Raw genomic sequence first — 14,849 nt, forward strand, 5'->3', positions numbered from 1 at the left:
TAATAAGATAAGTATATTCAAATCTTCTAGTGACTGTAAACAAATAATTAGATGAAGATTTCTTATACCCCGCGCCAACATGCGATAAAGCTTGACACTGTTATCTTCATGGAATGACCTGGAATACTGTATATAATTATATATTATAGAAGGAGAAGGAAACAAAACGATACGGAAAGAGGCATATGAGAGCATGAGGTCCTTGATTACGTAATTTGCTAGAATGTTCAAGATGTCTATGTCAATCAATAAATGAGACGACTCCGGAAAACCCGCCATATTAACTCCCTTCAGCCCTTTCTTACTATAAATACTAGCGTTTCCACTCTAACAGACCTCAGCCTTTGTAGTCCAAGAGGCGTAGCGATACTTCAAGCATCTTCTTTTTCACTTCAAGAATGGCTGGGGATCAAGTAACCCTGTTGGATTTCTGGGCAAGTCCATTTGGTATGAGAGTGAGAATAGCATTGGCTGAAAAGGGTGTAAGGTACGAGTACAGTGAACAAGATTTGCGGAACAAAAGTGCTTTACTTCTTCAAATGAATCCTGTTCACAAGAAAATCCCAGTTCTTGTCCATAATGGGAAATCTGTTTGTGAGTCACTTATCATTGTTCAATATATTGATGACGTGTGGAAAGACAAGGCTCCTTTGTTGCCTTCTGATCCTTACCAGAGAGCTCAGTCAAAGTTCTGGGCAGATTTTGTTGACAAAAAGGTATGGCCTTTTTTTTCCCTTGGTAAATAAATGGTTGATCTTTTTTGGTTTTTGATTTTTTTTTGAGGTATGACTTGATTAAACCCCCATTGCAATTTGATTGGTTTGAAGGAAATAAAATTTATATCACCACTACAATTAGCCCTAAGACTAATATCAAATTAAGGAAGAAATTAGAGATCTCGACATGGAATGGTGGAAAAGTCTGTTTGATGTTCATTTCAAGTGTTCTTGGGCGTGAATTTTTTTTTCCTTATAACAAATTAACCATTAAGGCTTCTGATCATTTCATTTTTGATGACCTATATTTTCATTCTTGTGAGTTCATGAGAATTAAAGTAGAGGTCGGCAGGATGTTTCTGTTTAAGGTTCACCAAATTGATTGGATCCAATAGCTTTAAGACGCACCACGAAAACTTTAAAAATCTCATATTTAATGCATTAAAGATAAGATTATGGACTTAATTGGTGATACTTTAATTAATTGATAGTTACAATATTGAGGTTTTCTACGATATATCATTGATAGAGACAATATGAGGTTTTCCTAATGGTGCGCATTTCTTGATTAAAAAAAGTCATTAGCCTTCTTGTTAATTCCGTTTACTTTTGTTGTACTTAAATTGTTAGCCACTTCTGTATAAAATTGATAATAAACATAGTTTTTTTAAACTGTGCTATTTTCATTGGATGTATTTGCCAAAACTTTTACCTAATTATTTTAGAATAGTAAAATACTCATGTGTGGTGACCATTATACTAATTTGTTATGCAATGGTGTGATATGAACCTTCAGTTATATGACCTTGGGAGGAAGATATGGACAACAAAAGGAGAAGATCAGGAGGTAGCCAAGAAGGATTTCATCCACAGCCTCAAGCTTTTGGAAGGGGAGCTTGGAGACAAGCCTTATTTTGGGGGCGAGACCCTCGGCTACGTTGATGTAGCACTAGTTCCTTTCTATTGCTGGTTTTATGCCTATGAAACAGTCGGCAACTTCAATATAGAGGCTGTCTGTCCAAAGCTGATTGCTTACTGTAAGAGGTGCTTGGAGAAAGAGAGTGTATCCAAGTCTCTTGAAGATCCACAGAAAGTCTCTGATTTCGTTGTGATGAGGAGAAAGATGCTTGGGCTTGAGTAATATGCATCCAAAGGCAAGGAGGAGCTATTTCCTGTTGAGAAGTTGTACTTATGTTGTGTGTGATTTATGTTTCAAACAAGGGTGGCACTTAGTTGTGCCTGTAATGTTCTGAGGTACTTTATTGTGCCTGAATTAGGATGTGGTTTTTCTCTTTGTAATGTTTTCCTTCAAGTATAAAGAGGCTTGCATCTCTTTGTTCAATACGTCTATGTCATGCAATCAATAAGACAACTCTGGAAAACCGGCCATACTCACATCAGCCCTTTCTTACTATAAATATTCGCATTTCCACAATGACAAACGACAGCCTTTTTAGTCCAAGAAAACAAAGAAGCGTTACTTTACTTCAAGAATCTTCTTTGTCACTTTAAGAATTGCTGGTGATCAAGTAACCCTCTTGAATTTCTGGGCAAGTCCATTTGGTACGAGAGTGAGAATAGAATTGGCTGAAAAGGGTGTAAAATACGAGTACAGTGAACAAGATTTGAGGAACAAAAGTGCTTTACTTCTTCAAACGAATCATATTCACAAGAAAATGGCAGTTCTTGTCCATAATGGGAAACCTGTTTGCGAGTCACTTAGCATTGTTCAGTATATATATTGATGAGGCGTGGAAGGACAAGGCTCCTTAATTTGTTGCCTTCAGATCCATACCAGGGAGCTCAGTCAAGGTTCTGGGCAGATTTTCCCTGTATTAAGAGGGTCAAGGGACGACCTGAGGAATTGAAATCAGATATAAATTTTCTCATAAATGCTAGTGATATAAGGTCTAATTCCATGGTCTCCACTTTGACAGCGGGTATTTCCTTAACTGTTGTATCTTTGACGTCTTTTCAAACAACCATATTCTTGATTCCCATAATAACATGGACAACACATCACACAAGCGCTACCACTGCTACTAATGGAATTGTTGTTATTGCTATTATTATTGGAAGCGTTGCTACTACCGCTTCTGGAAGCACTGCTGCTGGTGGTTTTTTATGCATGCTTCTGGTGAAGAATGGTGGGTTGAGAATGGAGAAGGAGAAGAATGCGTTAAAAAGGATAGGGCAATACACACACACACACACACACACGTATATGGGGGTATAATTGTAATTAAGTTGAAAAGTGAAAGGCTATTTTTGGTTTAAAAATTTCATTAAGATCAGAAAACCTTGGAGAATAATGTTTTCCAACAAAGAGGATGAATGAGAAGTATTTAAAAATATATAAAAGATGTTTTCCAACTTCAAACTTTATGATAAAAGAATGAAGAAATATTTTCTTTTTTTCCATTTGAAAAAATACTACATTTGAAGATAAAATTCACTTTTTATATTCCTTATTTTTATTTTCTTGGAAAAATGGTGTCAGACATCATTATTGAACAATAACCTAGTTTTATTCTCTATAGTTTAAAACCATAAAATTTTAGGGATTGAGGAACTCTATGTCATGTTATGTCAATTGATATTAGAGAATATTAGCGTGTTTAATTAATAGATACATTGGCAACATCTTCTCAATCTATAAAATGAAGAAGTGGTGATCATTTAGAATATTGTTAACAGAAGCATTTGTCTCCTTCTAGAATACTCTAACACTTATTAATTAGAGTTCAAAATAAAATATTTGTTAAAGTGGAGATGTAATAAACTCTCTCTCTCTCTCTCTTAACAAATACACATACACACACTAAAAAACTTCCAACATCCAATCTCCAATTAACTTAATTACCTAATTTTTACAAGGCCCACACTAGCATCTCGATAGAAAGACCTGGAATGTTGATGTTGGATGATTTTTAGAGGAAGTTTTTTTTAGTTTTTTTATTGCTATTTAGTTTAGAAAAATATTGTTTTTTTTTGGTGTTTTCATTCTTTTCCTTTTAGTTTAGAAATTTTTTTTTCTTATTTAGGCCCAAGACTAAGACTAGTATAAATAGAGTTTCTTAGCTTGAATTTTAGGAGACTACTAGAGGAATATTAAGTTATAAAATTTTGAATGAGGGTTTTGGTGTGGTGACCTTGTTCGACAGATTTTTGTGTTGCTTGTGCTTTTTGTCTTTCTTGTGTTGTTTTTGTGAGTGTCAGATGGTATCAAAGTTGTGTTAGTGGATATCAAAGCCCAAAGACTCTTGATGGTTAGTTATTTTGTGTTATTGAATAAGCATGGTTGGTAGATGTGGTTGTTAAACAATACGTGCTCATGTAAGAGGGGATGTGGAGGTTTTCTCTCAGAAAATAGATGTTCAGGAGCTAATGATACAAAGAAAAAAATATAATTTATGTTTTGACTAACGGTGATAAAGTTGCAAAAGCAAGTTGAAGAATTATCTCCTCAATTAGGAGAAATGAAGAAGAAAAAATTGAAGGAGAATGGGATAATGATCATGGATATCCATAGCTAATTTTGAGACCCCATTTGAAAGACATTAGTAGAGAAGACAACTTTTGATTAGTATAAGTATCATCACTACAACATTATCCAGTGTTACCGACGGACTCATTCCGTCGGTGACAGCAATGACATCCGTCGGTGAAAATAATACCGACGGACTCACCGACGGAACACGTCCGTCAGTAAAACAGTCGTCGGTAAATCCCATTTCCATCGCTAATTCTGTCGCAAATAAAAAAAACCACCCACCAACGAAAACGCCAACGGTTTACAGACGGATACGCGCGCGCCCAAAAAAATTTCCTGCGGGAACATTACTGACGGAATAAATTCGTCGGTAATTTCAAGGGTAATTACCGACGGCATTACCGACGGAAAATCCGTCGGTAATTATGGCATGGCTGGTAATTGTTTTGCAACTCTCTGTGCAATACCGACGGATATAATCCATCGGTGATGCCGTCGGTAATGATGGCATGGATGGTAATTGTTCGGCAACTCTCTGTTAAATACCGACGGATACTATCCGTTGGTATATCCGTCGGTAGGTATTTAAAATATATATAAAAAATAATTTATTAATTGTAAAAAAACCTTAATAAACGAATAGAAATACATTAAAATTAACAATGTAAAAGTAATGTTAAAAAGCAAAATTAAACTAGAATAGCGGCGGAGCTGGAGGAGGAGGAGGAGGCGGAGGAGGCTGGTTGTTCCCGGGACCATACGGCCAAAAAGAAGCTGCACAAGTATCGTCACCCATCTTTGATCTCATCTCCATGACTATTTGACGGAGCTCATCATAATTCGTCAAGAGTTGTTGATATTGTTGTTTCAACGCAATGAACTCCTCAGACTGGGTGTTCGATACTGATGGAGAGCTTCCAACAGTTGAGACACTACGAGTCGAACGCAAGTTGTCAGCCGTAGTGTTCGAGAGCCCGTAGACCCTATTTTTATCGGGTCCACCAAACGATCCCGCCTCCATCCACAAATCTGGATCGAAATCTGGATGGGTCGACGGATTGTCCCCATATCTCTCCCTCAACCGGCTATTATAGGTCTCCTGAAAATTCCATCGGTAAAAAAATCATCAAATGTAATTCAAGATGCAATTCAAGAAAATAATAACTTACAAAATAAAATGAATGAACGAACATACCACGAAGTGCTGAGCACGGTTGTCCACGAACTACTGCACCCCCTTTTGGCGGTCTTGACTCCGCACATGCGTCTCTAGAAACAGCTCCATTGGACTCGGTTTACGTCTAAGAGACGCAGCCTGTAAGGAAAAAATAGGTTGAAAGTTAAATATATTGTAAGGAACGACAAATTAATTAACGATATATTTTATTAAAACTAATCTTACCATCCGCTTTGCATGTGCGCTGAATGGGACGGATCCGCCAGTGTGCGTGGTCACCGAACCATAAATTTGTCGGTTCCGGTTGTCGATGCCAGACTGTGAGCGCCGTGAGAACCGCTCTGAGGTCACGTGCTCAATATATGCCGTCCATATTTCCCCCGAGATGAATGGCGGTTTGAATTCCTGCCAAACCGCCACCTCATTCCATCCTTCAAGACCGTTATCCCTCGCATGTCTTTTTGATTTTTTTTGGGTATCATACCAAAAATCACGCAACCTACTTCCATTGTAACAAATTAGAATTTAAAACATAAACTTATAAAGCAAAAATAAATATTATTTTCGATGTTACCTAGTTGCCGCGTGATTCTCCCATACCCTCCTCACAACATTGTTGTCCGCCCTATCCCACTCAAATTTGTTCTGTGTATATAAATAATTCATATAAAATAAAAATAGTACAAGATATAAAATTATAAAAATCATTTATTAAAAATTAACACTGACCTGAAATCGCTTAAACCATGCATCTAAGGATACATCCTCCTCGCTGCTAGAAGAACTAGCTGCAACCGTCTTCTGACGACGTGCTGTAGATTTCATTCTACGCATCTACACAAATGTATACGAATAATTACATAATTAACTTCGATTATTTAAAAAAAAAAATCGACAGAGTCTCCCCTGTACTGGGGGGTCCCAAGTTGTCGACAAAATCATATTACACTTCCAATTTTATTTCACATCCCGATCCAATCATCCTGGATCTCAACCCAACTCATCATCATCAACACAACATTTTATTCAATAACATCATATAGAATTACAACTATGAACATTCATTGTTAAATTGGTACTTAGAGTTACAAACATTAGATTTAAGTCATACATTCAAATTTACGGATTAATATTGCATTTTTAACATAAATTCAACAATAACAATTATAGTAATACAAACAATAATATCCTAAATTAAGATAACCTAATTAAATGCAATTCTATATATATAAATTAACATTTTTAAAATAAATCAACAATAACAATTATATTTATAAATTAACATTTTTAACATAAATTCAACAATAACAATTATAGCAATACAAACAATAATATCAAAACTAAAAAACTAAAATTAATAAATAAAATTAAAAAACTAAAAAACACAACACGACACACAACATAAACACAAAACAAACAATGCATAAAACTAAAAAACAATATATCAATTCAAAATAAATTTGGGAATAAAAAATGCTTACCTTAATAATGTGTTGAATTTAAGATTTTATCTACAAACAATATACAAAACAAAGAACACCAAAAAAAAAATCATAATTAAAATAAAAAAAATAGAAAGATAAAGAAAAAAAAATACATACCTTTCAAAACTACCACCAAAACAATAAAATCCTTCTAAAAGCTAAATATAAATGAGAGAAGAAGAGCAAGGGAGAAGAGGAGAAGAGAAAGGGAGAAGAGGAGAAAATGAACAAAGTGGGGGGATGGGCGGTATATAAAGCAATATTTCCGATGGAATTTCCGACGGAAATTAATTGCTGTCGGTGAAATTAATTTCCGTCGGTAATTCCGTCCGAAATTAATTGAAATTCACACCAAAAAAGTTTGGAAATCCCGCCAAACTTTTCGATCCGTTGGGATTCCTGTCGGTACTGGTGCAGACGGACACGTGTCAGACATGCGTGATCCGTCGGTAATGTCGTCGGTATTGGACATCGGAATTTTCGTCTGTAATCGTGCAGACGGACACGTGTCGGACATGCGTGCGACAACCCGTCGGTGATTCCGTCGGTATTGGACGTCGAAAATGCTGTCGGAAATCCGTCGGCAATCCGTCAGTGAATGTGGCAAAATCTCGTAAATGTTTTTGCAACTCTCTGTGAAATACCAACGGTTTATATTCCGTCGGTGAAAAGGTAAATTTTTCTTATTTTTTTAATGTAACCCTCTCAAAAAATCTTGAATTGCAATCTTATAACACACACAACACAATAACAAAGGCTGACCCTTAAAGAAGAATAAATATTTCATGTTTCAAATTATTACATTATAAAAATAAGGCTTTTTAACATGTTTAGTTAGTCGAAATTTTCATCTTTGTCCTCTATTGAATTGTTATCATCAGCTTCATCGCACTCTTCAATTTCGTTATCATCTTCTTCAACAACATTCTTTTTTCCACTAGTAGAGCTCAGAACAACATTCAACTCCTCTGCGTCAACATCAACAAGACTATCGTTGAAAACATGAAAATTCGAATTTTCTTCTAAGTCAATCGACGGAGCAACTCGGTATGGTTCAACCAACTCACTAGCATGAAAGACTTCATCTATCACACTTGTGTCTTCGTTCTCATCCTGAACAACCTCGACACGACCCTTGGGTTTTGTTTTTAAAACGGATAACCAATCAACTCTTGATCGGTCCTTTCTAAAGGAAGGGGTGTATGTGTAATAAACTTGTTGGCATTGCTTTGCGAAAACAAAGACGTCGTTTACGTTGCGGTGTCTAGCTTTTGAATTGATTTCAACGAGACCATAGTGAGGATCTACTCTGATTCCTCTGTCAGTTGTGTCATACCAATAACATTTGAATAAAAACACTCTATTTTGCTTGCTATGATATTGCAATTCGATGACCTCTTCCAATCTACCGTAGTAGTCAACTTCAAACTCACTAGAAGTCGATCCCTTAATACAAACACCGCTGTTGTATGTCTTTCTTCCATGCCCGTATTCTTCAGTATGAAAGACATATCCATTGACAAAATATCCATTATAGCACTTGACTTTTCTTTCAGGGCCCAGACATAGTAAAGACAGTGAAATAGCAGCACTACCTCCCATTTGATAAACCTAGCTTGTAAATTAAATACAACAATAATCAATAAACGGATATTATGTAACATTGACTACAATTAATTACATTGCAAGAGATAATGAGTTTGTGATAGGACTTACATGTGTTCTAAACCATGTGGCAAATTGTTCATCTTGTAATTGAAAGATCTGGGATTCGGTCAGCTGTGAGTTATTGGACAGTAAGTATCGTCGATGTTGCCTGCAAGGTTGTTCCAAAGTATATGAGTGTATGGTATCACAAAACATAAATAGTACACTCTTGACAAAGTTTAAGTCGAACATCCACTTACTTAATAAAAGGTCTAAGCTCATCACAGTTAAATAGGACATAATTGTGTGCTTGTCTGAACTCTATTTCAGACAAATATCTTCCCATCACGACATTTTTAGGTGTGGGTCGTCCAGGATTGGAGAATATTGACAAGTTCCCACTTGAATGCACTTCACCACCACCATCATGTCGTGGAACACGGTTTATCCTCGTTCTCAAATGAGGTTCGAAATAGTATGAGATAAATGTTGAGATCTCCTCAACAATATACGCCTCACATATTGACGCCTCAACATGCACCTTGTTCTTAACCTTTTTTTTAAGATTGAACAAGTACCTGCATATATATATATATATATATATTAATAAAAAATTATCAATTAAAAACATTAAAATAAAAATAAAAACATTTAATTATAAATGTCATAGCAATTGTAATATCTAACCTCTCGAATGGATACATCCATCTGTACTGGACCGGTCCTCCAACTTTTACCTCAAACGGTAAATGTACGGGTAGATGCTCCATTGAGTCAAAAAATGATGGAGGGAATATCATCTCAAGTTTGCATATTGTCTCGACGATATTCTTTTCAAGCCTTTCAATGTGATCAACATCTTGCTGGATCATATGTCTCTGAAGAAATGACTAATCTTCGTTAGTGCATCCCATATCCCCTTTGGCAACAAATCACGAAAAGCTAATGGGATGAGTGTTTGCATAAACATATGGCAGTCATGACTCTTCATTCCATATGATATGCATTCCTCCGTATTAACCAGCCTTGATATGTTCGAGGCATGTCCATCGGGGAAACACAGACTCTTAAGCCATTTGTAGACTAGTTGTTGTGCGTTTTTCTCTAGCACGAAGCTTGCTCTTGGTTTTGCGACCCGTGACCTATCACAAACCAACTCCATATTTTTACGGTTACAGAACAGCGCTACATCCAATCTAGCCTTGATGTTGTCCTTTGTCTTCCCCTTCACATCCATGACGGTGTTGAAAATGTTCTCAAACATGTTCTTTTCAATGTGCATGACGTCAAGGTTATGGCGGAGATGATTGGTCTTCCAATAAGGAAGCTCCCAAAATATACTTCGCTTCATCCAATTATGGGTCAAACCAAAACCAGGAAACTTCTGCTTACCTGATTGGAGACCAAACACAATTTCACCATACTCTGACACAACATCAAACAATTCTTCACCGGAAAGACGCGGGGGTGCAACATCATTTTCAACTCTGCCAACAAAGAAATCCTTTCTGTTCTTTCTGTACCTGTGGTTATGTGGCAAGAAATGATGGTGGCAGTAAAAAAGAAAAAGCTTTACCCCCGTTTGTTAGCGTGAATGCCTTGTTGTTCTCCATATAATATGGACATGCTAGCTTTCCATGCGTGCTCCAACCAGAAACCATTTCATAAGCTGGGAAATCATTGATAGTCCACATCAAAGTCGCTCTCATAACAAAATTTTGTTTCCTCGAGATGTCATAAGTCAAAGCTCCAGAGGACCACAACTGCGTCAACTAATCAATCAATGGACGAAGACAAACATCTATATTCCGCCCCGGACTGCTCGGACCTCGTATGACCATAGATAAAAACATGAACTCCAGCCTCATACACATTCCTAGTGGCAAGTTATAAACCGTTAGTATGATCATCCAACAAGAATAAGGAGCAGCAAATGACCCGAATGGGTTGAATCCGTTTGTACACAACCCAAGATGCACGTTCCTTGATTCAGCTGAAAAGGGAGGATGCATACTGTTAAAATGTTTCCAGGCTTCACCATCAGAAGGATGAACCATCACTCCATCAACCGCATGGTGTGATTGGTGCCATGTCATGTGCTCAGCAGTCCTTGGTGACATGAATAACCTCTGCAGTCTAGGTGTGATTGGGAAGTATTTAAGTTTTTTATATGCCACGAGAGTCTTCCCTCTACCAGTTCTGGGTTTGTAACGGGAATGCCCGCATGTCATGCACTCGGTCATCTCAGCATTTTCAAGGTAGTATAACATGCAGAAGTTAGGGCATATATCAATTTTCTGGTATCCTAAACCGAGGGGTTTCATCATGGACTTGGCAGCATAGAAGTTCTCTTTCAGCCTGTTCCCTTCAGGTAAAATGTGTCTCGCCCATTCAATAATCTTGTCATAACCGGCCTCACTCAACCCGTGATTTGACTTGATGGTGAACACCTGTGCTACGGCTGATAATTTACTGTGGTTCGTGCAACCATCCCATAATGGTTCGTCAGAATCTCTCAACAGATCAAAAAACCTTGCTGCATCTGCATTAGGTTCTTCTTCTACGATTGGACATTCCCTGACATTACTTTCACTCATTCTCATTGCATCCATAACCATATTCCTGTAAGGATTACTGTTTTCATTTCCAACTTCATGCATGTTGCTAGCACTAGAAGTTGACCCAACCACCTGTTCTTCCATGCTCTCATCAGGAACAAATAGTTCTCCGTGAGCATACCAACACAGGTAATCTTCCATGAACCCTTTGGTTAGAAGATGCATCGTTACAACATCTTGATGCAGAAACTTTAAATTTTTACACTTCCTGCATGGACACCTAATACCGCCATCAGTAAAATTCCTCGGAATAGATGTTGCGAAATTAATAAAACCCTGGACACCGTTACAATAATCCATCCTCCACAATTCTTGGGGTGAGTCTCGATACATCCATGAACGATCATCCATGACTTCTATTGAACCTCTATAAAACATAACAAAAATATTGGTTTTCCCCGACATTATCTAACAAACTAAAACAACACTTATGTTAAATATTCATTATCAATTATCAACTATCAACGTTCATACATACAAATTTATACATATATAAATTTACAGAAATCACAACTTCAAAATATAATTGATAACAATTAAACAAGACACTTAAACAAGCTATTAATTATTTATTTCATCACAACGATACATTTAATTCGGTGTAATTCAAATAAAATTTCAACAATTTACAAACAAATATAATTTGACAAAATCTAAAACAAACTATAACAACTACAAAATTATACATTCATACTACAAGTTTCTTTGACAAATAACAATTAAACAAGTACAAACGTTAACAAAATACATATATTAAAACAATAAAATTCACAATTAAATATTAAAACTAAAAAGGATAGATTTACTTACAAAAAAATGATAAAATCTACAAGAAACGGATATTATGACCACGTACAAGATATAAGAAACTTGAGTGCTCGTGTTGAGAATAGTGGAGAGTTTGGGATGGGTGTTTGGCTGTAGTTTGGGAGGGGAGCTGCAGTTTGGGAGGGGAGAGGTGGGATGGGAAAGAAGAAGAAGGAGAAACAGAGGAAAAGAGTGTCGGCATATGGGTGCATATAATGGTTTTTTCCGACGGAAGGACTCCGTCTGTGATTCCGTCGGTGATGCTGTCGGTGACAGCGCCACGTCACTCAGTTTGAATCCCTCGGTAATTTCCGTCGGTAAAATCGTCTGACGTCACCACGCCGTTGTATATTTCCAGACGAACTGTATACCCGTCGGCGAAACCGTCGGTATATACCGACAGATTTGGAGATGGAATTATTTCTATTGGTATAAATTATCGACGGAAAAATTCCGTCGGTAATTTCGTTGCTTTTCTCCGGTTTTCTGGTAGTGCATTGAGATGAAAGGATTTAAGTTGATATCTAAAATTATTATACATTTCAAGTGAAGAAAGAAAAATGGAATGAGAGTTTTGATTAGAAATCCATGAGATTGATGCAAAAGTAATTTGAACTTGAGGACGAGTTCCCTACCATCAGGAAAAACAAATTACAAGAGGATTTTTAAAGGAAGATATTTTTTTTCGTTGTTATTTTTATTTCTTTTTAGTTTAGAAAAGTATTTAAATTTATGGTGCTTTTATTCTTTCTATTTAGTTTAGAAAGAATTTAGTTCAATAAATAAAAATTAATTAGTTTAGGTCTAACAATAGTATAAATAAAGGTGTTTAGCTTGTATTTTAGGAGACTATTTAAAAAAATTAATCAATAATTTGCTGATCGATTAAAATTTTATTTTTGTTATACTTATTATATTTATTATTATTCCTATGTTATTTAATATTATATTATTACGGAATATATATATATATATATATATATATATAGGAAATACTATAGGACTACTCCAGTGTTGTAATCTCTACCTTTACGATTGTATATTGCTATACATATATAAATAAGAAAGGTTGGTTAATTAATAGGTTAAACCTCCTATTTCTTCTAAACTTGTTATTAGAGCCTTAACACATCAAAACTGCTCTCTCCCTCTCTCAAATGGACTTTGTTTTGCCGACTTCTCCCTCCACCAAATTAGCGCTGCAACCCAGTTGACCGACCACTCACAAGCTACTACCGATGGTGCCTTCCCATAACAACAACCTCATTCTCTTGCAGAGTAGAAAATTGGTTCTTCTTCTCATGTTTCTGTCGTTCATCTTCATATTATAAGGACATCAACTCCAATTATAGTTGCTTTGTCCAACCCTTAGCAAGTTGTTTCGTTGAAGCTTACAAACACCAATTATCTCTACTAAAGAATGCAGATGAAGTCATATCTTTTTGGTTAGTGTGTCTTCTACTTTATTGATGGTTTTGTGTCGTGTCCTCCTTTTTATGTTTTTGAAAGTTCTATTGGTTCTTCTTTGGCAATCAACCCTTCTTTTCTTCGTTGGAAGCAACATGATCAACTTATTTTGAGCGCATTACTCTTTTCTCTTTTTATAGATATACTACACCTTGTGGGAGATTGCTAGACCTCTCATTATGTTTGGCGCACTCTTGAGAAAGTTAACTCTCCATCTAATTCTCATATTATGCAACTTCATGGGTCTTTTCAAGATCTTCGACAAGGTGTTGCTATGTACATGCAGCAAATATAAACCATTATTTGATGAATTGGTTGCTCTTGATCGGCCTATCTCTCTTGAAGACTTCAACCTCTTTATGTTTTGTGGCCTTTGTGGTGAGTTTAAGGACTTGGTAACCAACCTCACTACCAAGGCAAAATCATTATCATATGCTGACCTTTATAGTCATCTCCTTACCCATGAGTTTCTGTAAAAGCCCTCCCTTCAATCCATGGCTGCAAACCCACCTCTACTACCCATACTATCTTTGCTGCCCTCTACTTATCTTGCCTAGTATCAGCACAACCCTAACTTTAGTCCTAACAGAGGTCGGTCTTGTGGCAACTAGCATCCAAATAGCAACCGCCACAACTACCAACATAGGTATGATTTTCATGGCTTTCATCCCTCTACTCTCACTAACTGGAAGCAAAGCAACTAGGAGCAGAACAGGCATCCCTCTGATTCTAAACAGTGGTCTCCTCACTAGTCTTTTGAGTAGAACATCAAGTGTCAGCTTTGTTTCTCCTTCGGCCACACAACCCTTCAACATGCCCAGTTTTGCAGCAGTGGACAACAACCATCTGCCAATATTTGCTGTTGGTAATATTTCTGCCACTACTTGGTTCCTGGACACTAGAGCGAACCAACATGTTACACCTAATCTTGCAACTCTGACCAATTCTATACCCTATCTTGGTTATGATCATTTGCATGTTGGTGACGATAAATGCCTTTTCATATCCCATATTAGGCATACAATGTTGTGTTCCCCAAAACACACATTTAAATTATCTAATGTTCTTCATGTTCCTCATGTTACCAAGCCATTGCTTTCTGTTTAAAAATGTTGTCATGATAATAATGTTTATTTTAAATTTCACGCATTTGTGTTTTATGTAAAAGATCTCACCACCAAGGCAGTGATCCTTTTCAATCAGAGTAACGATGGTCTCTATGTTCTATCTAAGTCTTCTACCACATCCATCCCTTAAGCTTATTGGTCTCCTTGCATATCTGCGACTATTGATCTATGGCATCGTTGATTGAGTCATCCTACTTCCTGTATTTTCAATTTGTTAGTTTCCAAAAATAAAATAACTTGTACTTCTAAATGCTCTCTTATTCAATGTCAAGCTTGTCCGCTAGGCAAGTCATTGTGTTTTTCGTTGAGACTT

The 14,849-nt window shown here is 36.5% G+C and overlaps 1 protein-coding gene across 1 annotated transcript; it reads left to right on the top strand.

Moving 5' to 3' along the window:
• The first annotated feature begins 313 nt into the window (after positions 1–313).
• On the top strand, positions 314–2,058 carry LOC133701765 (probable glutathione S-transferase). The gene is made up of 2 exons (XM_062125847.1): positions 314–716; positions 1,513–2,058. The coding sequence occupies exons 1-2, from the start codon at positions 399–401 to the stop codon at positions 1,855–1,857; spliced, it is 663 nt and encodes a 220-aa protein (XP_061981831.1). The 5' UTR covers positions 314–398; the 3' UTR covers positions 1,858–2,058.
• The last annotated feature ends 12,791 nt before the right edge of the window (positions 2,059–14,849 follow it).

The sequence above is a fragment of the Populus nigra genome, chromosome 1, assembly GCF_951802175.1.
Source record: "Populus nigra chromosome 1, ddPopNigr1.1, whole genome shotgun sequence".
In the NCBI taxonomy this organism is placed as follows: domain Eukaryota; kingdom Viridiplantae; phylum Streptophyta; class Magnoliopsida; order Malpighiales; family Salicaceae; genus Populus; species Populus nigra.